The sequence below is a fragment of the Protomyctophum bolini genome, assembly GCF_963924005.1.
Source record: "Protomyctophum bolini genome assembly, chromosome: 6".
In the NCBI taxonomy this organism is placed as follows: Eukaryota; Metazoa; Chordata; class Actinopteri; order Myctophiformes; family Myctophidae; genus Protomyctophum; species Protomyctophum bolini.
The window spans coordinates 8,871,951-8,899,074 of NC_137867.1; the positions used below are offsets into that span (position 1 = coordinate 8,871,951).

General features: G+C 45.3%; 2 protein-coding genes and 1 pseudogene across 4 annotated transcripts; 2 read left to right on the top strand and 1 right to left on the bottom strand.

The window, feature by feature from the left end:
* Positions 1-1,444: 1,444 nt before the first annotated feature.
* Positions 1,445-2,593, bottom strand: LOC308316579 (ethanolamine kinase 1-like; the record flags this gene model as incomplete). Its single annotated transcript, XM_080765265.1, has 1 exon — positions 1,445-2,593. One exon carries the CDS (start codon positions 2,591-2,593, stop codon positions 1,445-1,447), a length of 1,149 nt encoding a protein of 382 aa, XP_080621391.1.
* Positions 2,594-3,238: 645 nt separating this feature from the next.
* LOC308316872 (ATP-citrate synthase-like) lies at positions 3,239-6,629 on the top strand (annotated as a pseudogene). The gene is made up of 2 exons: positions 3,239-3,268; positions 3,416-6,629. The product of its transcript is annotated as an ATP-citrate synthase-like (transcript).
* A 3,019-nt stretch (positions 6,630-9,648) lies between these two features.
* ydjc (YdjC chitooligosaccharide deacetylase homolog) lies at positions 9,649-26,493 on the top strand. Of its 2 annotated transcripts, XM_080765407.1 has the most exons (6): positions 9,649-9,739; positions 10,207-10,394; positions 12,016-12,175; positions 14,601-14,700; positions 16,984-17,161; positions 23,191-26,493. In XM_080765407.1, the coding sequence occupies exons 2-6, from the start codon at positions 10,231-10,233 to the stop codon at positions 23,561-23,563; spliced, it is 975 nt and encodes a 324-aa protein (XP_080621533.1). In that variant the 5' UTR covers positions 9,649-9,739; positions 10,207-10,230; the 3' UTR covers positions 23,564-26,493. The 2 variants fall into 2 exon arrangements, with proteins under 2 accessions (XP_080621533.1, XP_080621532.1); XM_080765406.1 differs by lacking the exon at positions 9,649-9,739 and having other exon boundaries at positions 9,762-10,394.
* The last annotated feature ends 631 nt before the right edge of the window (positions 26,494-27,124 follow it).

Consider the following 27,124-nt stretch of genomic DNA (forward strand, 5'->3'; position numbering starts at 1 on the left):
ACTCCAGAGGGCCACTATACTTCCACACTCACTCCAGAGGGCCACTATACTTCCACACCCACTCCAGAGGGCCACATTGCATATACTGCAGAAAACGGTTATCTACGTATAGTTTAACTTTTTTGGTAAATGAATGCCCTGCAGAGTAACATCTCTACAAGCTCAAAGCACGTCGTAGTGCTTTGTAGTATGAGTTTTGAGCTTGTAGATCTGTTATTTTTTTGCTATATTTGAATTGGAATCCTAAAAAGTTATGTATTTAATTTCAAATGCATTTAAGTTATACTTGTGTTTACTTTACTTAAATGCAAATACTGTACATTGGACATAAAAAGACAATACAATTTGAATACTGTTGCATGTTTGGAATTGTAAAAGATGAAATAATATATCAATAATATACGTACTGTATCAGTACTTGGATAATTAACTGTTAAGGGAAATGACAGCCCCCCATGTTTACTGTACATACTGTATTCATTCATTGCTACTAGTGTTGATTATGTCTTGTTGAGGGCGCTAGCCCCTCCAACATCTGGCTTTTAAAATTAAAATCATATGGCAGCCAAATATATGGACTTTTGGGGCCTTATCTTGCGTGTTTTAAGTACCAGGTCTTATGACTTAACTTAAGACCGGGAGGCCTATGGCCAATGTTTTTTGTTTATTTTGAGTGGACAAATTGCATCGGTCACGCCTCCATGTGTTAGTTTAATTTAAGTCACAAGACCTTTTACTTAAGACACGCAAAATAGAGCCCTTAATGTTTGTTTAGAGCATTTTTAACAAAAAAAGGCAGCCAAAGTCTATGCAACTTTAAAGTAAACATCATGTGACATCATGTGGTACAATATACCAAAGTTGTGATTTTTGATTAGTGTGTGATGGTAGATCGCGATATACCTTTTGGGCACCCCTGGTGTATGTCTTTAAAATGTCTTAAAGATGGAGTGCCACAATTTTTGTCATGTGTCTATGAGGTGACAGTACTTCATTAGACACCCTGGAGTCGTATTTATGTGCAATGGTGTTATAACTCCTGGAGGCTGAACCCTTGACAGTCAAACGGGCCAATTAAATAAACAGTAATATAGTGACATCACACTGTCAGCCCCTCCCCTAACCCCTCCCCCTTTATCATACAACTACAGCTGTGGGTGCGGATTCAGTTCAGGTGGATCACCACCCATCAGGCAAACCAGGCAATACGTAATGAACTGGTGGTGTCCACATAAAAGCATGATTTTAACAAATACTGTACACTTTTAGGAAAAAGTTCATCCTCCTTATATTATAATAATACCTGATGATCATGTTTTAGGGTGGGGAAAAAATCGTGGCACTCCATCTTTAATGAATTGAATACACATGACCACAATGGAAACAAGCCCCCTGGGGATGTTTGTGTTATATCCTCCAGATGCGTGAGGTCGTGAGGTCATCCTCATTCTGGCATCTGCAGAGCCATCGCCGCAGGCTTGGTCTTGAAGTACTGGTCAAAGCGGAGCACCGCGTACCCCAGAAAGTCAAAGTCAATGGCCGAATACTTGGACTGTATGAGCGCCCAGAGGCCCCAGAAGCAGTGGGAGGCCAGGGCAAACTTGTTGACCTGCACGTAGAGGGCCTCCAGCTCGCGGGGAGTGACCTCGTCGGCGGCGGCGGCGCCCTTGGCGAGACGATTGTAGGCGCGCAGGTAAGCGCGCAGCCACTCCGTCTGCAGCTCGCGGCTCGGGTACAGCGCGTAGTCCGGGTCGCTCATGCCGGCGAACTCGTTGAAGTGGTTGCCGATGTCGAACGCCTGGTAGTTGTAGCCGGTGTACTCGTAGTCGAGGAAGCGGACGTGGCCCTCCGCGCCGCCGCCGCCGTCGTGCACGATGTTCTTGCAGCGCAGGTCGTTGTGGCACAGCACCACGGGCGAGCCCAGTGCCGACAGGTGCTCCTCCAGCCACGCCATCTCCTCCTCCAGCGCCGCCCCGCTGGGCACCTCGTCCCGCCGCCGCGGGGCCCCGACACCGCCGACGCCTCCGACGCCGCCGCACGAGTCCGCCCGCTCGGCGAGCTCGCCGGCCACCAGGGAGGAGTACTCGCGCATCCTGGTCCACAGCATGGGCTCGGGGACGCGGTCGTCGTCGTCGTCGCGCGAGCGGATGACGTGCACGCGCGCCATCTCTCCGGCGATGAGCCCGAGCAGGGCGGGCTCCCGGACGTCCCGCGGCCCCAGGGCGTCGCCCGCCACGTACTCGTAGCAGAAGCCGTTGCGGAAGGTGCCGTAGAGGCGCGGGGCGCAGCCGTTGGCGTGCAGCAGCCGGAAGCTGGCGAGCTCGTTGTCGCGGTCCACGAACAGCTCCGTCTTGTTGCCGTACACGCGCACCAGGACCACGTCGTCCGGGCGCTCCTCGGCGTAGCAGCCCAGCAGCTTGTTGGTGGTGCCGTCGGTGAAGAACTTGGTCTTCACGCGGCCGGGCTCCCACGCCGGCCGCAGCTCTTTCATCAGCTTCAGCGCCCCGTCCATCATGTCGTGTTCGTCCACGTGAATGGGGAACTTGCGAACGGCCTGCGACCCGTCGGGCACGTGAATCTGCGTCTCCATCATCCAGTAGTTTGTTGGTTTTGGTTTATACCTTTAATATAGGGACGTTTCTAAACTGTAAGAACTAGCTACCCTAACAGGTTAACTATACATGGGGAACAGGCCTATACCGCATGCAGGGGCTGTCCTGTGTAGAATTATGGATCCCCAGGAAGACAAACAACCACTTTGTGGAAGCTAATGGGGATCCAAATTAAGTATACTTCACATTCAAGGAACTCATTGGGTACCACCAGTGTAATATGTGATATGTGGCTGAATAGAAAAGCCACTCAGTGCCAGTACCAGAGACTAAATATAATCACACTATGAGGGGTTGGGTTTTAAGCTGACCTGCCTCGGCCCTCGCGTCATCACTATATCCCTGTGACGTCACCATAAGCCAGTAACTAAACACATTTACTCAACTAGAACTGCACTCTGCTTGCGCACTAGAAGGCCATAAATGGCCTACTAGTGCGCAAGCAGAGCGCGCAAGTACTTTCGACCGCTACAAACTGTCAAATCTCAGTTTTGCCAGATTACATACATGTATACATATAGGAGCATTACCTTTAATCCTCCCAACACTAAAACATATCGTCATTATGTCACCATCGAAAACCAATTACACTCTGGAATTTGTCTAGAACCGCTGATCCAACCAATATGCCTATATATGGGCATGCCATAGACCGGGTAATGCACAATATACAACAGGAGAACATGTTGAAAACAATGACCAGGGAGGGTATGTCTGCATGGTCTGTAAAATGCCATTTCTGCAGGTTTTGGTTACGTTGATTATGGCTTCGAGATGAATTTTATGCCAGAAATAACTAAAAGTGGAAGCACCTGTTGGTGTTCTGGGCGCTCACAGAGAGGCTGGTGGTGAAGCCCGATCAGCTGATCAAGCGGCACGGGAAGCTGGGCCTGGTGGGCGTCGACCTGGACCTGAGCGGCGTCCGAGAGTGGCTGAAGCCCCGCCTCATGAGGGAGACGACGGCGGGGAATGCGACGGGAGTCCTGAGGAACTTCCTGGTCGAGCCTTTTGTCGCCCACGGGCGGGAGGAGGAGTTCTACGTGTGCGTCTACGCGGCCCGGGAGGGCGACTACCTGCTGTTTGACCACGAGGGAGGGGTGGATGTCGGAGACGTGGATTCTAAGGCTAAGAAGCTGCTGGTCGGGGTGGACGAGAAGATCAGTGAGGACTCTGTCGTCACGAACCTCCTCACGCACGTCCCCGATGACAAGAAAGCCCATTCTGGCCAACTTCATTGTGGGTCTCTTCAACCTTTACGAAGAGCTGTTTTTCACCTACTTGGAGATCAACCCGTTAGCGGTCACCGAGGCCGGCGTGTCCGTGCTTGACATGGCGGCCAAGATCGACGCTACGGCCGACTACATCTGCAAAGCGAAGTGGGGAGACGTGCAGTTCCCTCCGCCCTTCGGCAGAGAGGCCTACCCCGAGGAGGCCTACGTCAGGGACCTGGACGCTAAGAGCGGCGCCAGTCTGAAACTCACCGTGCTCAACCCCCGCGGGAGGATATGGACCATGGTGGCGGGAGGCGGGGGCATCGGTTGTTTACAGTGACACCGTCTGTGACCTGGGTGGGGTCCACGAGCTGGCCAATTATGGGGAATATTCAGGAGCACCTAGCGAACAGCAGACCTATGACTATGCCAAGACCATCCTATCTCTGATGACCTGAGAGAAACATCGCGACGGGAAGGTCTTGATCATCGGAGGGAGCATTGCAAACTTCACGAACGTCGCGGCTACATTTAAGGGGATTGTCAGAGCCATCAGGGACTACCAGGGGCCACTGAAAGAGCACGAGGTCACCATTTATGTCCGCCGCGGTGGTCCCAATTACCAGGAGGGTCTTAGGGTCATGCGCGAAGTGGCCAAGACCACTGGGGTCCCCATTCACGTCTTCGGCACAGAAACTCACATGACCGCCATTGTTGGCATGGCGCTGGGCCACCGACCAATCCCCAGTGAGCCCCCTGTGGCCGTGCACACTGCCAACTTCCTCCTCAACTCCGTTGGGAGCTCATGGACCCCGCCGGCCTCCGGCAGGACCGCGTCCATCTTCGAGAACGTTTCTAGGGCGGAGGGTTCGACGCCGGCCAACGTCGTCCAGACCGGTGCTGCAGCCCTCCTCGAGGGCCGGGTCTCTTCGGCCACGCCAGGAGGAGCCGCCATGGCAGCCCCTCTGTTCAGCAAGAACACCAAGGCCATAGTGTGGGGCATGCAGACGAGGGCGGTGCAGGGCATGCTGGACTTCGACTACGTCAGCTCCAGAGAGGAGCCGTCGGTGGCGGCCATGGTCTACCCGTTCTCCGGAGATCACAAGCAGAAGTTCTACTGGGGCCACAAGGAGATCCTGATACCCGTCTATAAGAACACGGGAGACGCCGTGAGGACACATCCGGGCGTCGACGTGCTCGTCAGCTTCGCCTCTCTCAGGTCTGCGTTTGACAGCGCCACGGAGGCCATGCGGCACCCGCAGATTCGCACCGTCGCCGTCGTCGCCGAGGGCATCCCCGAAGCCCACACCAGGAAGATCATCAAGGCCGCCGGCGAGAAGGGCGTCGTCCTCATCGGACCGGCGACGGTCGGAGGGATCAAGCCTGGCTGTTTCAGGATCGGGAACACGGGGGGGCACGCTGGACAACGTCCTCGACTCGAAGCTCTACCGCCCCGGGCAGCGTGGCCTACGTGTCCCGCTCCGGAGGGATGTCCAACGAGCTCAACAACATCCTCTCCAGGACCACGGATGGTGTTTTTGAGGGCGTGGCCATCGGCGGGGACAGATACCCCGGCTCTGTGTTCGCGGACCACGTGCTGCGCTACCAGGACACTCCGGAGGTGAAGATGATCGTTGTACTGGGAGAAATAGGAGGAACAGAAGAATACAAGATCTGCCAGGCCATCAAGTCGGGCAGGATGACCAAACCAGTGGTGTGTGTATTGGCACCTGTGCCTCCATGTTCTCTACCGAGGTCCAGTTTGGCCACGCTGGATCCTGTGCCAACCAGGCCTCCGAAACGGCAGTAGCCAAGAACCAGGCCCTGAAAGAGGCCGGTGCCTTCGTCCCCAAGAGTTTTGATGAGCTGGGGGAGATCGTCAAATCGGTGTATGATGACCTCGTTGCCAAGGGAGTGATCGAACCGGCAGATGAACTGCCTCCTCCCACCGTGCCCATGGACTACTCCTGGGCACGGGAGCTGGGTCTGATCCGTAAACCGGCCTCGTTCATGACCAGTGTCTGTGACGAGAGGGGCCAAGAGCTGGTCTACGCAGGCATGCCCATCACCGAGGTGTTCAAGTCGCAGTTGGGCGTGGGAGGAACCCTGGGGCTCCTCTGGTTCCAGAGGAGGTTGCCCGGGTACGCCTGCCAGTTTATCGAGATGTGCCTGATCGTGACCGCCGACCACGGCCCTTGTGTCTCCGGTGCCCACAACACCATTGTTTGTGCCCGTGCTGGCAAGGATCTGATCTCCAGCCTCACCTCGGGACTCCTCACCATCGGCGATCGCTTCGGAGGCTCACTGGACGCCGCGGCCAAGCAGTTCAGCAAGGCCTTCGACAGCGGCACGCAGCCCATGGAGTTTGTCAACAAAATGAAGAAGGAAGGAAAGCTGATCATGGGCATCGGTCACAGGGTCAAGTCCGTCAACAGCCCCGACGTGAGAGTCCAGATCCCGAAGGACTTTGTGAAGCAGCATTTCCCCGCCACCCAGCTTCTGGACTATGCTTTAGACGTGGAGAAGATCACCACCTCCAAGAAACCCAGCCTCATCCTGAACGTGGACGGTTTCATTGGCGTGGCCTTCGTGGACCTGCTCCGGAACTGCGACGGGTTCACGAGGGACGAGGCCGACGAGTTTGTAGAGAGCGGAATGAATTGAATGCCATTTTCGTCCTGGGACGCAGCATGGGGCTCATTGGACACTATACCTGGACCAGAAGAGGCTGAATGAAGCAGGGTCTGTACCGTCACCCCCATGGGACGACATCTCCTATGTGCCCCCAGAACACATGTCCATGTAAAACAAAACAATCACACCCGGATGAAGTGAGTGGCAGCGTGGCACTCTTATCATTATACGTCGTCATACATCATCTCATGAACAACTGTGATTGGTTAGCCGATTTGCTCGCCTACATAATGATGTACATTTTCCCTTCAGTGTCAACGGCGTTTAATGTTTGTGTTGCCACAAATTTATGTCATATTTGGCGGACATTTGACCTCATTTCTCCTTTCAGTGTCAACGGCGAATACGGTATGAGACGTGTGGGAACAAAAGATGTATTCACCTTTTTCCTGGGCTGCGTGTGCTCCAGTTCCTGTCGATTTGATCCAATGAAAGCCAATGAAACTGGTCAGATGACCAATGATATCCAATGAAATCAACAGGAACTGGAGCACACACACAGCCCAGGAAAAAGGTGAATACAGTATAGGAGGGGCTATAGCGCCCCTCAAAGATCACAATCGTGTGAAGTGAGGGGCGCCTGGTAATGCCTCTATGTGCTAAAATGCTATAGCGCTCTTCAAAAAGACCAAGAAGATATTGACCAACAAGAGTGATTGTTGTTGTACTCATGGGAGAAATAGGAGGAACAAAACAATTCAAGTCAGGCAGGATCACCACCAGGCCAGTGGTGTGCTGGTGACGTATTGGAACCTGTAGCCTCCATGTTCTCTTCTGAGGTCCAGTTTGGCCACCGCTGGATCCGGTGCCCAAATGTATAAAAATCTCAACCCATTCTGACCTGAGATCAGATTCATACAAGGTTTCCCACTGGACACACACTGGTCTGATTAACCCATTCTGACCTGAGATCAGATTCTAAAAATGTCCGTCGTTCTTCGATTTTTTCAAAAATAGCAGACCTACAAGCTCGTAGCGCGCCACTCGGTGGCGCGCTATGAGCTTGTAGGTCTGCTATTTTTCAATAGCTAAAGCATAACATGATGCTAACACCCCAAATGGGTTCCCGGTCAGAATGGGTTAAGCTCAAAATGCTTGTGAGCTTTAATAGATCGTCTATTTTCAAAATGGCCAAAATGTGTATATATATATATATATAGGTTTGAAGTGGTTATAATGTATGTTTTGTAATAATATTCAGTCTACAAAGTAACTAGTAACAAAGGTTTTCAAATAAATGTATAGCGGAATAAAACGTACAATATTTGCCCCTGGTATGTAGTTAGAAGGAAAAGTATTGGAAATTGGAAATACTCAAGTAAAGCACTAATACCTCAAAAAGCAAGACTCGTCTGAACCCCTAATTGCTCCCGATGTGCAGGTTGGTGCCTTGCATCATTGCATGGTTTCCTCCGCCATCGGTCTGTGAATGGGTGAATGTATCCACACTTTTCCTGGGCTGTGTGTGCTCCAGTTCCTGTTGATTTCATTGGATATCATTGGTCATCTGACCAGTTTCATTGGCTTTCATTGGATCAAATCGACAGGAACTGGAGCACACACAGCCCAGGAAAAGTGTGGATACTGCACAATCTATGCAAAGCGCTTTGGATAAAAAGCGCTATATAAATGCACCATTTACCATTTTGGACACTAAAAGATGTGTCCCCTATTGAAATGATAAGGATCACACTTTGTTCCTTATTTTTTGGGGGACACATCTTACAAGTTCAAACAGCTCATATATAAGGCTATATACCGTACACTATGATACAGGTTGTTAATATAATATGCAAAAACATTTACATATACTGTTCTTCATGCCCTGGTGAAGACCTTAACCGTTAGAAACCAGTTGGCATTTATTTTAATTATATAACTTTATTCTTCTACTCCACATTTGTTTGTGCGCTCGGATCTCATCTAACTTTTTAAGTATAGCCTATGTACACTGAGAATCTTATCTTGTTCTGTGTGTCCCTTGTTTTTTCTTGGAAATAAGGGAGGTCCGGCCCGGATGTGCCTTATTTGAATATCAGGCAGTAGGTTAAATCCACCGGCCATCTGCTGGTGGAGATGATAACTTTATTTGTTGGTCACAGGAAACCACATAGTTCCCGGTAAACCATATGTTTGCCTACAGGCCTGTTTGGTCACACAGTAGCCCTGTTGTGTGGGGCCTTGAGTACACACCGGGAAGGGGAGGGATCCGATAATGCTCACATGGGAAAACCATTTTAAACCCACACCTGTGTACCTTGTCAGTCAAACACCAGCTAGATTCTGTACCTATAGTCAGTTATACACCAGCTAGATTCTCAAGTAATAATAATAATAATAATGTTTTATTTAACACACTTTACACTTTTGCAAACCTCAAAGTGCTACAGCGGGTTTTAAAACATGGCATACCAAACGCGGCAAACAAACAACTACATGGGACCCTACTATAGGCTAAAGGGTCAAATTAAAAACTAGGTACAATCTCAGGGCATAGAAAAAGGTTTTTGAGTCCATTTTAAAAAAAAAACATCAGTGTGTGACTGACAGGCGGTGCTCTCAGGTGTTCGGGGAGGGGGGGTGTTCCACAGACATATATATAGGGCAGACAGCAGAGCAGAAGGCCCGGTCGCCCCTGGTGGTGCGGACTACGGAGCTTGGTCATCCTTCTGGACAAGGAGAAAAGTGGACAGGAAACCATGGTAAGGACAGTGGGTGGAAGAAGTACTAAAGAAAAGAGAAATAGAGGGAAAAAAAAACATTTTATGTGATTAAAAGTACAAAAGTATTGGCATCAACAATTTACTTACGGTATGTACAATACCAAAAGTAAAAGAAGTCATTATGCATCACGTACAGCTGTGCATATTATTAGGAGGGGCTAGTGCCCCTCAAAAAATCTGAACAGGGAAACACCTGTTATTGAACAAACGCAATATACTAAACTACTATCAGCATAATAGAACTTTAGCTTTTTTACAATAAACCTTTTGCTTTAACATTCAAAATATCACTTGCACACTGGAAATAATCTGTTCCAAGCATCGTCCACAAGAGGTCGCTAAAGCTCTCTGAGTAAAGAAGGCTACAGGAATTACACATCATCAATGTTGTTGGCTGTCAGTCGGAAGTAGACTCTCTCACTCTGGAGTTCCTCGAATGCAGCTCCTCCGCCCGGCTTTTTAGGACATACATGGCCGATCCTGTGTGATAATAAAATGGGTAAGAGACTGGGAGTAAAAATAAATAAATACATCAAAACATAACTTTTATGAACGGTTGGTGCTTCGTGCATGCATGCAAATGGCGTTTCTACATTTTGTTCACATTCAAAAGCTTACTGTGTTATTTGTCGACAAGAATAGACCTACTACAATAAAGCTCGGAGCTTGTAGCTCTGTTCTTTGTAGTGCGATTGCATTCAAGATCGGACGGTGTCACAAAACTGTTGTGTGACACGACGGAAAGCTCATGTAGCCAATAAGCCACGTGATCCGCGGGGCGATGATTACAATGTATCTATAAATAATGTGGGTCGAGACTCGAGAGCGAGGAGTGTGTTACGTGTCACACGCACAAACGCACGCACACTCACACATCCGCTTGTTGCCTGTGTGTGTGGCGTATCTATGTGTCCCACTATCCCCTGTCTCTGTCCCGGACGCGTCCCGGACCTGTCCTGTCCCCAGCGTCCTGTCCAGGGGACCAGCGACATGCCCGTGCCCAGAGTGAAGTTGGTGGTGACCGGGGATGACTTCGGCTACTGCCCCCGACGGAACCGGGGTATAGTGGACTGCTTCCAGGCGGGAGGGATCTCCAATGTGTCGCTGCTGGTCACCGGCTCCGCCGCTCAGAACGCAGCGGACCTGGCCAAAAGGTATGTGTGTGTGTAGCCTACTGTGTAGTATGTACTGTAGTAGAATTATGTTCTAACTATTCATTTATTATTGTTGTAATTCGTATCATTATTATTGATTAAATATTATTATTATTATTATTATATTGAAAATACAGTTGAAATCTTTTTCTGAAATCAGTTTTTTCTATTAATGCTAAGTTATATATGGCGAATAAACATTCTATTTTTATGTTTTTTTTATTTTTTATTTTATGACGATGATGTACGAGATTGTTTATATTGAAGCTATTTATTTTGTATGGAAAAGTTTACATTGACAATAAGTGCGAAATGGGCAAACCACTCATCTACACTATACTGGGACATTATGGACTGTCACTAACACATACACTGACACACAACGCGTATTCAGGGCGGAGTCACCACCCCCCGGGGGTAAGTTGTGATTTGCTCTCGTTCACTGCAATGCAATTTGCGGCATTTTCAAAACAATATTGCGCAGAGTAGCGATTATAAAACGTATTTGCAATGACATAGGTTGAAAGATCTGTTGCCCGTAGACAAGGCACGTTACCTCCGCAGGTTAGATATTATCGGCATAGATGTTTGTCCGTATGTGATTAAGGATTGGAAAAAGTTGCATTGGCAGCCATAGAAAATTCTGCCCAGGGTAAATGTCCCGGATGTGACGTTTTTGGGCGTTCCTGTCTTGTTTCGTGTCAGTGTATAGTATAAGCCCGCCCCCCCTCCCACACACACGTTACCACCACACTCCCCCGGGCAGCGCACGCCTCCGCCTCCCAGAGATAAGAGATCAGAATCACACACACACACACACACCATAATAATAATAATAATACATTTTATTTATATTGCACTTTTCATTCACAAGGAATCCCAGAGTGCTACATTGTTAAAGAAAACATAATTATAATCTATCATAGAAGGTTAAAAACAGGGTTAAAAAACAGTGCAAAGCGACAACTCAACACAAAAAGGCCTTCCGAAACAGGAAGGTTTTCAGGCCTGTTTTAAAGCATTCCACAGTCTGCAGCACTCTCAGGTCCATGTTGGGGAGGCTGTTCCATAGGCGTGGTGCTGCCCAGCAAAAGGCCCGGTCCCCCATGGTGCGCAGTTTGCTGTCAGGAACCTGGAGTAGGAGTTTGTTTGCAGATCTGAGGGTGCGGGTGGAGGTTGTTTTTGGAGGGTTGACACCAGTTTTGGTAGCCTATGGAGTATGGAATGAACATAATGTAATAATTGGGCCTGCATCGCTTTGCCTAAATGTATATTGTATATAACTACAGGCATTCATAACTACAGACATTAATATTGTGTATACCACATAGGATTGTACAATTAACAAACACGCTTGATTGACATTTGTAAATGGGTCAATAATAGAAAAACTGCTACAAGGATAAAACCAGAAAAAGCACTAAGACTTGTTTACATCAGGTATGAAGTCAAAGGAAAACATGACAACGTATGGAAAAAGGGGCAGAAGAACTGGGAGGCGGAGGCGCGGGGGGTGCGCTGCCCGGAGCAGTGTGGTAACCAGGTCTTCGCCACACACACACACACACACACACTCTCACACACACTTGGTTTCCTTTCTCTTCATGTGGTTTCCCGGCAGACATCACATTCCCATCGGCCTCCATGCCAACCTGTCAGAGGGCGTACCTGTGTGCCAGAGTCTGCGGCTGGACTCCAGCCTGGTGGACAAGGAAGGCTTCTTCCACGGAAAGATGGGCTTCCGTGAAGCACTGCAGCGTGGACACATAGCCATAGCAGAGGTTTGATTGATTCATGTATTAACAGTTGGGAGAAAAAAAAGGCCAATACTGAGGTACAGTTATGCAATGATGCTAAGCACATGACACAAAATGTTACATTGCAATACCAAAAGCAACATTTTGTTTTCACAACATATTTCCATCTGGGATCTCTGTAGCCCCAATCGCTGAAGAAAGCTGTCAACCTTTTCAAGCTACTTGGCAGGTGATTGGAAGGGAAGGTCTGTCAATCATATTGGCATGTCTGCATGACGTGTGGCAGCTGCACCAGCAGGAAAGTAAACAACCTCCGCAAACGACACTATCGTGTCGGATGTGTAGGTCATATATTTGCTTCGATTTTCCAAATTTTAAGGCGCTGGGAAATGCAATTGCAACAGGCGCTTCTCGATGGCGTCCCACCCGGTCTCGCCAAGATCCCGCCTGTAGCTGCCACTGATTGGTTCGTCCCTAAGCGATCCCAGATGGAGGCTGTATTATGAACTTGTGAACTCAATACCGCCCCAGTCAGGTTAGGGGATGTTTAGGTCAGGTTTGAATGTGGATAGGAATAGGAAATGGAGAAGTACGGTGGCTGACGGTGCACCCTTTGGACACATAGCAGAGCTACTGTACTCCAGTGCACAGAGTGGACACAGTCTCCCAGAGACCCAAGCGTACAAGCCCTATTTAATAGCGAAAATAGCTGATCTAAAAACTTGCACATTTCCCTTTTTACAGTGAAAATTGGTAATTGTGGACATGAAAGAAAAAACAACAATAATATTGAAAGCCTGTATTACTGTAAATACAGTGTCAGTTTTCTCTGTTCATAACAGCAAAAAAACAACAACATACAGTTGTTTTGACTTGTCATGCACTGACTGACACACGTCACACTGTGTTTGTTGGAGTGAAATACTGTAACTTCAATCAATACTTATCGTTCTCTGTGTGTATGCACGCTATACCAGCATTCTCCATCTCTGACCGTGTGTGTGCGTGTGCGACGTGCGTGTACGACGTGTGCGCGTGTGAGAGAAAGGATTGTCAAAATGGTTAAGCATCAGCCAAAACAAGCACAGTGTTCTGTCGGCTTGCTTGTACTTCCTCAGGTGTTCATGTTGTACAGTATTGGTTGGTCTAACTTCCTGACGTGAGGCCGGGAAAGGGAGCTTAACTGGTTCAACTGGATTGACATGGAATCTTCTTCCTTTTTATGCTAAGCCCTCTCTAATGGAGAGAGCACTTTGGCCCTGTTTCTTTCTACCAACAGAACTTTGGTTCTAGAACCGATTGCTTTTTTCTTTCTTTTTAATGATGGTTTATATAATTACATCTTCCAACCTGAATAGTGACAAACCCACTTGGGTTCCCACTTCAGGGCAAGACAAAGTATTTTTATATTAGGCGGGATACAAATACATTTTCGTAATCAAAACTTGCACGGGGCAGATATGACTAACTTGATGAGTAACTTAAATATACAAAGAAATTACTGATTTGTTTATAATTTTATACTTTTTTTAAATAGCGGAAATAGATGTAAGCTTGTAGATTTGCTAATCCTCCTTTAGAAATTTTGATTACATAATGACGATTATGCAAAAATGATTGCGATTATCTCAAATAATTGCGATTGGACGAATATGTACTAATTATGTAATGTAATAATAATAGCGTGTGTGTGTGTGTTTGTGTCTAGGTCATGCAGGGTTTTCAAGGACCACGGTCCACCACCATGACTAAGGGCCGATACATACTCCCATTTCGGCGCTGTAGTGCCGAAATGATTTCGGCTCGTCAGAAATTTTCAGTAGCACCGAAGAGCCGACTTTAGGACGGTACCCGCCCCCCCGAACCTCAAATGACGTCAAATTGTAGGCTCTACAGAGCCGAACCGACTTTTATTCGGCTCTAAAGTAGGAGTATGAATCGGCCCTATGAATCAACCTTAGTGACAACTGTTGTGTTTGGGTGGGGGGGGATATGGGCGTGGTGTGGGGGGAAAAGCTTGAAATGAAATATTGACTGTTAAGGGCTTCATTTAATTTGTTAATTTAAATCAAGCCCTTAACAGTCATTATTTAACCAACATGATATGCTAGTGGTCCAGAGCAAACCAAAGGGAGAGAAAAAAGATGTAGATCCACTGATCTATTCCTTTCCCATAGTTGCCCTTATTCAGTTCTCTTAAGAGTTTATCACATTATTTAAGGTTCATTATATATTGTTGAAATTAGGCCCTTTGTATTAGGTCTCAGACAAAGTATAGAGTCCACTGCAGAATGGCTGGGCTGGTTTGGAAAGTTTGGAAATTGTCTTTGTACAACGTGATGATCTGAAAGTAGCGAAATAGACGGGAGCCGGGGGCAAACGGAATGCATCTGTCGAGTATGAGTAATGGAGCCATAACATCAGTGCTGTGTTTGTTTGTGTCCACCAGGTGGAGCTGGAGCTCAGAGCTCAGGTGAAGCTGTTCAGGGAGCTCACGGGTCACCTGCCCTGTCACATGGACGGCCACCAACACGTCCATGTCCTGCCAGGTATACACTGCTCTACGCCTGGATTCAACCTTATCTCTGCCGATGACGAGATCTCTCGCCGTATGCGCTTCCAGTGGTTTTACGATAGATGGCGCTCTTCGCTAACCTATACGAGTCGCCGCTTGGCTGTCATTGAAAGCAGGAAATTACGCGATGGCTAAAAGAAAAACGGCTCCCGTCCACTCCCACGCTAGAGGAACATGCGTTTAGCTGCGGCCCTGGAGCGTTCCACTTCCTGGTCCGCCATTATGGCATTTTCGACAGACCGTAACAAAAGAACTGTGAACTGCACCACGATTATCAACGATCAGGCGATTGATAAATAATCTGTGACTACTTCAAAGGTAAAGACAGATTAAATAGTATTTCAAACTAGCAATAGAACACCGTATAAACACGAACGGTCTCAGAAATGTCATAAAAGCCAGGTTTGAACCTGTGATTTGCAGGTACATAAGGTTTAGAATGATACGACCTATTTTCAGCCATCAGATTTGATCTTGCTTTATTCTATGAATACGTATGCGGAGCTTGGTTGGTCACAGGGGTAAAGTACCTGTCCTCCACTGTGGTGCGCCTGGCTTGCCAAGTGTCAATGTTTCAGCGAGAAAAACAAAATAACGTTTTACATTTTGTTTGAAATGACCTCAGATGGTGTCATCGGTAAGCACAGTCCACCCCTGAGATGCAGACCATGGAGACAGAAATGGTTTTGAACTTACTTTTGATTGATTGACTGATTGACCCTACTGTAATACTTTATTAACAGTTTGCATGGACAAGCACAGGGAAGTACAGTACAAGGGATGAAACCAAGAAAGCCTTTCTTGGTTGTCTTGTTTCCATGTGTGTGTGTGTGTGTGTGTGTGTGTGTGTGTGTGTGTGTGTGTGTGTGTGTGTGTGTGTGTGTGTGTGTGGTGGGAGGGGGAGCATTCCACATTTTGGTGGCATAGCAGGAGAACGAATTGAAACCCTTGTTCGTGCTAAATCTGGGCTGAACGTGATTTGTGGAGCTCCCTCTGGAGTTGTGATTGACATTCATGAAGTAGTTAGACAGGTTCATGGGTACTATCAATGAGATGTAGTGTATCTTGTAGCCTAGGCCCATTGCAGTAGTTGTGACAGGTTCATGGGTATCCATGAGATGCAGTGTATCTTGTAGCCTAGGCCCATTGCAAGTTGCTGTACTCTGTCTTATACATTGAGCCGTGTGACAGTGGAGGGAGAGATGCTGTTTAGGCAGTCTGTAGGACACATGCTCAAAAGGGACAATTATAATAATGAGGCAACAAGAATTCAGAGTTTGGAAGTGTAAGGATTTTACTCGAGTAAGGAGACAAGACTTACATGAGACCTGTTCATGCACGGAAACCCCAGTCTGACTCCCAGAGTAACGTAGGGTCACAGCCTTTATAGCTTTCACTCCCACAACAGCCAACCCCGAGCCAGTTCAACAAATGGGACAGTAACAAGAGTAAAACAAAACAGGGCCACAGGGGTGTGACAGATGAGATAATCTCAGAGGAAATGACAAAGAGGAGAGACTCTTTTATAAAGGGGTATTATTAAATGTTTACATCTGAATTTCTACGACAATACGTAGAATTTCACAAACTGACACTGACACAATTCATGATTTTATCTGTTGTGGAAATTCTGGTCACTGTACGATCCTAAGTGGGTTTACGCCCACAGTAAAAGTGTTAATGTAACTCTGGGAGTGCAGTTGTAACAAAGGACAAGTAACGCTTCATTCACACTAGCAGTGACGAAAAGCTACAAAACAACAAAGCGTCCATTTGGTCATTGAAAACAGAAAAGGTTGAATTGGTGAATGTGAAAATTACAACCCTTACTTACTGTTTTTTTTTAATTTACCACTTAAAGCCTTTATCCTTGAAGGTAAACTAATAGAAAATAGATGACCGAGGGTCTCTGTACTTGGTACGTTATTTTGTCACCCCTCTCGCTACACCAAATCTTTTCGATCTACAGGCATAAATCATCTATGAATTGAATACTCAAGACCCCAATGGATACAAGCCATAGTGCTTACTTCAGGGTTCAATCAATTTTAGCGTTGTATTTGTATTAAACTGTACTCTTCTGTGCTGTGGTTTTGCAAACTGTTTATAAAGTAATTCAATCAGTCAATGCATTTGGATCCAAAACAAGCTTAACATTTTGCACAGTCGAGTTGGAAAAATATAGGGAATTTGTTTTCAAAAGTGTTTGTGCGTGTGCGTGTGTGTGTGCTTGTGTGTGTGTACGCGTGTATGTCAGAGGTGCGTGAGGTCTTTGCACAGGTCCTCAGTGACTTTGCCATCCCCTACACGCGTGTCCCCGTGGAGCCAGGCCTGCAGGACTGTCCGTGGCTGCCGCTGCACCTCCGAGCCTTCTACGCTCAGGTGGAGAAGGACGCCCTCGAGTCCGTGCACGTGTTCTCGCGCTACAGGATCAGGTAAATGGTGCATTCAACGTTGTTCATTTCGTCTACTAAAACTATCGCTGAAAATGTTCCCCATGGCTGCTTCCTTTTCCGCTGACAAAAAAAACGGAATAAAAAACTAAGGGATGGTTTTACGTTTGGTTGCGCTTGGGTGCCGCGCTCTGAAAATAATGCGTTGCGACACGTCGTGAGCTTGTGGATCTGCTATTTTCAGCATGCAACCAAGGGTAAAATCAGCCATTACGAAGCCATCAAGGCCTGCCAAAATCCATTTCAGTCAACTAAATCAACTAGATTTAGTCAACTAAAATATTATATTTAGCCGACTAAAACTAAAATGTGACTTTTATTCGAAAGACTATGACAACATTTGCTGTCAAATTCAACACTGAGGGGGGAACCCGGGATCGAACCAAGAACCTTCCAATTCCCAAAGCGGCCATTCCACCTCCTGAGTCACTGCCCCCACGTGTGTCCACTGTCCACGGTGTAAACCTTTTTTTCATTCTTTTGTGTGTTAAAGTGAAATGGTCAAGGTGTGTCTGTGGGTTTTATAAATATTGAACCAGTGAAAAGGAAGTATAACAAGAGCTTGTGACAAAAGTGCTGTCCAAATTAAAACGTTATTGACGTGCGTGCGTGCGCGTATGTCAATAATGTGTTCATTTGGACAGAATTTCTCTGTGTATGTTGAGAGGATATAATTTATAAGCTAATTCAATAAATAATAAATGGATATAATGTATTGGATACATAATAAAAGTATAGCATAATTATAAAGAATACATTTGGATGCATCCTGCTCCGCATACAACACAATGCACTACTTTTCAGTTTATCATTCAAGTTTGAGCCAGTAAAATATACAGTGTGTGATTATTAAGCGAATAATCACGCAAATAATCACACAAATCATGCGATTAATCGCCATTGAAAATGCAATCGTAACTTGGACAGCACTAAAACAACAACTTTGTTGGATATATTTCAACCCAGGTTTCCCTCCCCCACCATATTTCCTGAAATAGTGACTTTCTTTTTATGACTCAATGTCAAGTGACCAGCAGCAGTTCCGCAGTCATGTGTTTCGTTTGTGTCCGTTGGTTTGTGGATATACACCCAGCTGAGAGAGAATGTAATGTTCACAGCTCCTTTTGTCCCCATTGTGTTGTGCAAACGTGGCCTTCACACCAGAATACGGCGATAAGCTGATACGGCCGGAACGGTGGCGGCACACTGCATGTTATCAGCCTGGCTCCTGTGTCACTCGGCCTCTTGTTGGTGGCCTTGAGGGTGGGGAGTTGTGACACCGATGCCACAACCTGCGTACACCTTTTGAATGACGTAGTGGAAATCACACCGCGCACCTTTAGGCACTTGGCATGTAGGCACCTGGCTAGCCTAGTAGTAGTCGTAGGCACTTCTGCCCTGTTTGATGTACTTTGCTCTGTGGCCTGAATAGACCTTTTTTTATGGCAGCCATATAACCAGAAATAGTTGTGCAATGCTACCAGTAGTGGAAAGTAACTAGAAGAAATGGGGTTCAAAATAATTGCCAGTGCAGAGAGTATATGATGTAGTGGCTCAGAGAAACTAGGATACCAGGTAAACAATGAACCTAACATCTGTCTAAACAACATTCTCAACGAGTCAACATCTGTGTCGAGAAAAAACAATTTAAGTAACAAAGACATGAGGAGAAGTGAATTTGGATAGTAAACTAGCATCAATCGAACAAATGTGACAAGAAGGGATTACAAGGAGAGGGGGTGAGTTGAGTGCTAGGGGGGTGAGGTGGCTTCTGAAGAGGTGAGTGCTAGGGGGGTGAGGTGGAGTCTGAAGAGGTCAGTGCTAGGGGGGTGAGGTGGAGTCTGGAGAGGTGAGTGCTAGGGGGTGAGGTGGAGTCTGAAGAGGTGAGTGCTAGGGGGGTGAGGTGGAGTCTGAAGAGGTCAGTGCTAGGGGGGTGAGGTGGAGTCTGGAGAGGTGAGTGCTAGGGGGTGAGGTGGAGTCTGAAGAGGTGAGTGCTAGGGGGTTCAGGTGGAGTCTGAAGAGGTGAGTGCTAGGGGGTGAGGTGGAGTCTGAAGAGGTGAGTGCTAAGGGGTGAGGTGGAGTCTGAAGAGGTGAGTGCTAGGGGGGTGAGGTGGAGTCTGGAGAGGTGGGTTTACTCCACAGTTTGGGAGCCAGGAGGGAAAAGAGGCTAGGTTTCAAAGTGGGTGCTGTGGCATGCTAGGTTGCCACGGAATACTTGATGATAATATTTGGAATTTAATTCTATTCTTACGGATATCACTTGTCAGCAGACGTCTGAGGCTGGATGAGAGGGAAATATGGACGCTTTGTTCAAGGTTTCCTTGAACAAATAGCGTTACGTAAGCTCATTCAGCAACAGACATTGGAGACGTCTGGTGAGTCATGAGCAGCAAAATGCCCAAGACTGAATCTCATGATAGGAACACAATGGAAACAAGCATAATACAGTACATGGTCCATTGTTGTGTGACCTGCTAAGTAGCATAGGTGTGTGTACAGTAGACACTATGGACTAGGAGCCAGTATGTGAGCTACTGAGAAGGCACTCGCATGGGATTGCGCAGATTTTTTTTTATTTTTTGAGCAACTTTTGAACAACATATACGTCTCGGGGGTCCATGACCTGAAGAAGAACAGGTTAAAGAACCACTGACATAGAAGCATAGGTTTTTCAGACAACTTGATTTAGACATTTATTCATAGAGGGTTCTCAATGGGGCAGTCATCAATCACGAACGATTATAAACAAAGAAATCACACCCGTGTGAAGTGAGGGGCGCTCTTATCATCGCACGTCATCACGACGTAAAACATGTCGATTTGCTCGTCCACACGTGCACGTACAATATGCTCCATTCATTGTCAATGCGGGAATTCAACGTTTGTGTAAGATGAAAATCTACACTAATACTAGCTGAATATCTATAAAAATCACACCTGTGTGAACCAAGTGGTGCAACTCCCCCCTCTCTCTCTCTCTCTCTCTCTCTCATTAGAGACACAGCACTACCCCTCTCTCTGTTTCTGGCGCCCCCTACTGCTATTAATAAGTAACATACTCGTGCTCATTGACGTACACAAACAGACAAACAAACAAACAAACAGGTACACGGACATTGCAAGCTGGTTGTAGAAGTGGTTGCACCACTTAAAAAAAAAAGGCGACACTATGGCGAGCCTATAACCCATCGTTTTTTTCCTTTTATTCATTTTTGTCAAATAATCAAAAATGATGAAAAACGGCGCGCTATAGTATGCCGTACGATATGGGCTATAGCCCATGGTCCAAAATGATGAGAAACGAGGCTAACATTTTTTTTTCAAAATTTCAAAAAACATGGGCTATAACCCATCGTTTTTTTCCTTTTATTCATTTTTGTCAAATCATCAAAAATGATGAAAAACTGTGCGCTATAGTATGTCGTACGATATGGGCTATAGCCCATGGTCCAAAATGATGAGAAACGAGGCTAACTTTTTTTTTCAAAATTTCAAAAAACATGGGCTATAACCCATCGTTTTTTTCCTTTTATTCATTTTTGTCAAATAATGAAAAATGATGAAAAACGGCGCGCTATAGTATGCCGTACGATATGGGCTATAGCCCATGGTCCAAAATGATGAGAAACGAGGCTAACTTTTTTTTCCACATTTTCAAAAAACATGGGCTATAACCCATCGTTTTTTTTCATTTTTTCATTTTTGTCAAATCATCAAAAATGATGAAAAACGGCGCGCTATAGTATGCCGTACGATATGGGCTATAGCCCATGGTCCAAAATGATGAGAAATGAGGCTAACTTTTTTTTCCAAAATTTCAAAAAACATGGGCTATAACCCATCGTTTTTTTAATTTTTTAATTTTCTTCAAATCATCAAAAATGATGAAAAACAGCGCGCTATAGTATGCCGTACGATATGGGCTATAGCCCATGGTCCAAAATGATGAGAAACGAGGCTAACATTTTCTTTTCAAAATTTCAAAAAACATGGGCTATAACCCATAGTTTTTTTCCTTTTATTCATTTTTGTCAAATCATCAAAAATGATGAAAAACGGCGCGCTATAGTATGCCGTACGATATGGGCTATAGCCCATGGTCCAAAATGATGAGAAACGAGGCTAACTTTTTTTTCCAAAATTTCAAAAAACATGGGCTTTAACCCATCGTTTTTTTTATTTTTTTATTTTCTTCAAATCATCAAAAATGATGAAAAACGGCGCGCTATAGTATGCCGTACGATATGGGCTATAGCCCATGGTCCAAAATGATAAGAAACGAGGCTAACATTTTTTTTTCAAAATTTCAAAAAACATGGGCTATAACCCATCGTTTTTTTCCTTTTATTCATTTTTGTCAAATCATCAAAAATGATGAAAAACTGCGCGCTATAGTATGCCGTACGATATGGGCTATAGCCCATGGTCCAAAATGATGAGAAACGAGGCTAACTTTTTTTTCCAAAATTTCAAAAAACATGGGCTATAACCCATCGTTTTTTTCCTTTTATTCATTTTTGTCAAATCATCAAAAATGATGAAAAACGGCGCGCTATAGTATGCTGTACGATATGGGCTATAGCCCATGGTCCAAAATGATGAGAAACGAGGCTAACCTTTTTTTTCAAAATTTCAAAAAACATGGGCTATAACCCATAGTTTTTTTCCTTTTATTCATTTTTGTCAAATCATCAAAAATGATGAAAAACTGCGCGCTATAGTATGCCGTACGATATGGGCTATAGCCCATGGTCCAAAATGATGAGAAACGAGGCTAACATTTTTTTTTCAAAATTTCAAAAAACATGGGCTATAACCCATCGTTTTTTTCCTTTTATTCATTTTTGTCAAATCATCAAAAATGATGAAAAACTGCGCGCTATAGTATGTCGTACGATATGGGCTATAGCCCATGGTCCAAAATGATGAGAAACGAGGCTAACTTTTTTTTTCAAAATTTCAAAAAACATGGGCTATAACCCATCGTTTTTTTCCTTTTATTCATTTTTGTCAAATCATCAAAAATGATGAAAAACTGCGCGCTATAGTATGCCGTACGATATGGGCTATAGCCCATGGTCCAAAATGATGAGAAACGAGGCTAACTTTTTTTTCCAAAATTTCTAAAAACATGGGCTATAACCCATCGTTTTTTTCCTTTTATTCATTTTTGTCAAATCATCAAAAATGATGAAAAATGGCGCGCTATAGTATGCCGTACGATATGGGCTATAGCCCATGGTCCAAAATGATGAGAAACGAGGCTAATTTTTTTTTCCAAAATTTCAAAAAACATGGGCTATAACCCATCGTTTTTTTCATTTTTTCATTTTTGTCAAATCATCAAAAATGATGAAAAACGGCGCGCTATAGTATGCCGTACGATATGGGCTATAGCCCATGGTCCAAAATGATGAGAAACGAGGCTAACATTTTTTTTTCAAAATTTCAAAAAACATGGGCTATAACCCATCGTTTTTTTCCTTTTATTCATTTTTGTCAAATAATCAAAAATGATGAAAAACGGCGCGCTATAGTATGCCGTACGATATGGGCTATAGCCCATGGTCCAAAATGATGAGAAACGAGGCTAACTTTTTTTTCCAAAATTTCAAAGAACATGGGCTATAACCCATCGTTTTTTTCATTTTTTAATTTTTGTCAAATCATCAAAAATGATGAAAAACGGCGCGCTATAGTATGCCGTACGATATGGGCTATAGCCCATGGTCCAAAATGATGAGAAACGAGGCTAACTTTTTTTTCCAAAAATTCAAAAAACATGGGCTATAACCCATCGTTTTTTTCATTTTTGTCAAATCATCAAAAATGATGAAAAACGGCGCGCTATAGTATGTCGTACGATATGGGCTATAGCCCATGGTCCAAAATGATGAGAAACGAGGCTAACATTTTTTTTTTCAAAATTTCAAAAAACATGGGCTATAATTGGCGACTGACTGACTGACTGACAGGCCACTCACTGCACTACACTCTCTGTTCCTGTTCAGGTGGCCCGACGTGTACCTGGGCCTGACCACCATGGGCCAGCACATGTCCATCCCCAACCTGCGGCGGGCCCTCGGCCACGCCCTAGCGACGCTGCCGCCGCCGCCGCGGCCTTCAGCCTCCACTACCTCCTCCTCCTCCGGCGGCGCCGCGCCCTCCTCCTCCGCCTCCACACTAGTCGCCGTGACCGCCGAGCTGATGGTGCACCCGGGCTATCCCAGCCGCCCCGGCGAGGGCGGCGGCTGCGGCCAGGGACCCGACGCCTTCTCGCAGTCGCCCGACCGGCAGCACGAGCTGACCACGCTGACGCACCCCTCGCTGCTGGAGCTCTACGGGCAGCAGCGAGTTCAGCTGTGTGCTTTCAAAGACCTCTGAGGTTGTGCCCCGTTGTTGTTGTGTGTTGTTGTGTGTGTGTGCGTGTGTGTGTGTGTGTCTGCGGGAACAAGCTTCGTGCTCGGCAGCGGCGCCGGTGACATGCGGGCCAAAAGACGGCAGATCTGCAAGCTCCGTTCTTTTCGGCGGACGACGGGATGCGTGACCGAGATAGAAGGCTCTAGAGGGGGGCCTTGTCCACAGAAAGCGTCTTTTATTTATTTATTTTTGTGGAGCGCTATGGCAAAGTCTTTACCTTTTTGGAAATGCTTGGCAAAAAAAAACGCGCTATAGTACCTCGAAAGAAATGCATTCTGTGGACACTGACCCTGAATCTGGCATGACAACAGCAATCTCTTTGAGGTCTACAATGCAGACGGGTCACCGTTTGTCCCTGAGATATGTGTGAAACAAATGACACTTTCTTTTTTTTTCTCCTCCATGTCGTTTATACTAATTGGAAGCATTCCACTGTGCGTACTCAACTCAGTTATGCTTGCTTGTTTCCTGTTTTTAATGAAATTGTCAAAGTTATTTATTGATAATTAACCCACGTCTCCTATGTGAATATTTATGTTTTAGCAGGGCCGCTGTAGGCTATCCATCTAAATTATATACTAAAGAGACTGACTGACTGTCCGTCCGTCTGTCTGTCCTTGGCATGTTTCCAGTACTATTCTCCCGATCGACTTCACACGTGTGTATTGCAGAGAACGGAAGTGCTTGTGTATAGACGGTCTGGTGAGTATTTACTTTTTTAGAACTGGCATTCCATACGGTGGCATCATGTCATGCATGGGCACTGCACATGTTAAAGGGATTGTGACATTAAAAGGTTTTGGAATTGTTCTTATTTTTTTTAGGTTTTCTAATCTCAATTGCACCCAAAAAACATGAACTTTTAACATTCAGTAGATTTTCTGTGATCTGGGGTTTTCTGGCTCAAACAGGTGCTCTGATTTGCCGGCAGTTTGTGATGTAAGAGCCTGCAAATCCCATATATGTCAATGGGATTTGCCAGCAGATGTCACTGTTTTCACTGTGTTGCCTGTTTTCATTGTAGCTCAAAAGGCTTCCAAACCCCAAAGAAAACTTCAGACCACAGAAAATCCACTGAATGTTCAAAGTTCAGGTTTTTTGGGTGTAATTGAGGTCATAAAACCTAAAAGAAAAATAAATGAAAATTAATGTCATAAAACCTTTAATGCATAGAACATAAAGTGACAGACACTAGATGCAGGCTTCTCCATATTGCTATTCTTGGTTATGTTTTCTACTTCCTCTGAGAGAAGTTCTCTGGAATTATACTCCATTTTTGTCTTTTTCAAACGGTCTACATTGAGGGAGCCGTAGGTCCTTCTACAGTTCTTCTACAGTCCTAGCGTTACATCACTTTAACCCTATACTAGACGTATATATTCAAAAATCTACAAGCTCGCAGCAAAGCGTTGTTTTTCCCACTAGTCCCCAGAACTACTGAGAATAGCCAATGAACAAGTAGATCAGCTATTTTCACTAATTCTTAAAAGTTTTTATTTTTTCATTTTTGGAATTTTATTGGTTTTATTTAAAATGTTCAGATAATTTTGAATATATGTTTTTTAATTGTAGGCAAAGGGGGGAAAAGGGATATTTACTCGAGACTCATAAAAATGGGTCCGTCCCAAAAATGGGTCCAGACCCAGTGTTTGGGAACCTAAGGGAAGGATTGTTATCATCTCAGGATATTTATCACCACATCTGTGATCCATCAATGGGTACCAGTGTGATCCATGCACATCTGGAGTGGCTGCCAATGTGATCCATGATGCACATCTGGAGTGGCTGCCAATGTGATCCATGATGCACATCTGGAGTAGCTGCCAATGTGATCCATGATGCACATCTGGAGTGAGTGCCAATGTGATCCATGATGCACATCTGTAGGGGGTTGCACCACCAGAACGTAAGTTCTCTCCTAAGTTAGGCAGTACTGGGGGGTTAGTGACTAGTAACTACTATTTAGTTTGTAACTAGTGGGTGACTTAAATTGTGTTGCACCTCGACAGTTTCTTTAAGGCATAACGTATAGTAGTGCGTAGACTGTGCTTAAAATAATGTACTGTATTAGACGCATACAATGAAGTCATAGCTCCCGGATCCAATGAACATGAGCGCTTTCTATACTCAGGAAGTAAAACGTGTAACGTCTCTTGACAGCAAAACAAAAACGTTGAACCTTTCAACCTATACACAGCGTAGCCACACTGATATCACTGCATTACATTGCAAAGGCAGATTGAAGGCTGGCTATGCAAGGCTATATACTACAGCACAACTGTTGTGCAGGCTGCATTGATTTGTTTGTAATTAATTTGTCAATGAAATCAATGTGGTCTGGCATATTAATAGTTAGTTAGGCTACTCCTCCTAGGACTTATTGCTGCCTTACAACTAGATATATATATACAGTGTATATATATATACACACCGTATATAACAGCTTAAATCATAGTAATACAAGTCTTGACGTTAAAGCCAGGCATTTACGCTATAACTAGGCTAAGTTTGAACTTACGTTCTGGTGGTGTACTGGAGTGGGTGCCAATGGGGGGGAAAGCCAAAATGGGCTATCCCGTCCCAGTGTGGATGGGATAGTATTTTTCAAAGGTATTTTCAGACTGTATTCTCTATGTCGTTGATGTATTCTTGTCAATAAAAATATTTAATAGTTTACTTAATTTGTGTCGCAACGCTATTTAATGCTGTTGTGTTGTATTGTTTTGAATAACTGATATGTGAATCAGACTGCAGTGCCAAAGGCAACATTTGGGAAATTAACACACCTGACACCTGCGTTTGCACGCACATACACAAAATATACACATATATAATGATGTTGGGCAGAAACCTTGTATCTGTATGAATGCTGCATTAAAACCGCCCTCAATGGCTCTTTTATTTTATTGTTATGTAAGGAAAGCACAACAGTGCTGCCAACATTTTCCCAGTTTGAACTAGACTCTAGACTGAACTAGACTAGAAGGGTATTTGTATAATACAAATAAATGAATAAAGGAACTGTTCATCAAATAGTTAATCCATTAAAACAATTGAGATTCAGCAAATGTCCAATTAAGAAAGCACCTGAGTGAAGTCTATGAGGTGTTCCAAGTGTGCGGGGCAAATATACTAGTTTTCTAAAACGGGTAGTCCCAATACTTCATTCTGATTGGCTGGTTACCGTCACGTGACCGGTGTAAATTTCACCGATAACCCAATCCTTCAATCACTTTGTATCAAACTGCAGCCTTGTAGCTGAACTGGGGAAGGGGAGCGCTTCATTGCCTTACAAACACATGCCGTGCGGGCGTCTAAGCACCGCCCGGCTCATATGACTGTGAATGTGTGGCTCCAGGCAGCCCCGTAAATACATCAAGCGCTATTCTCCCGTCACATATAGCTACTTGCAGAGCAAAACAAGGAAGTGTTGTGGCTCTGGCTTGCTCGCTCTGGTGGCGCAAAGCGTAGATACTTTTGTGAATGTAATAGTTTTATTAGGTTAATATTGCTATAATGTTTGTA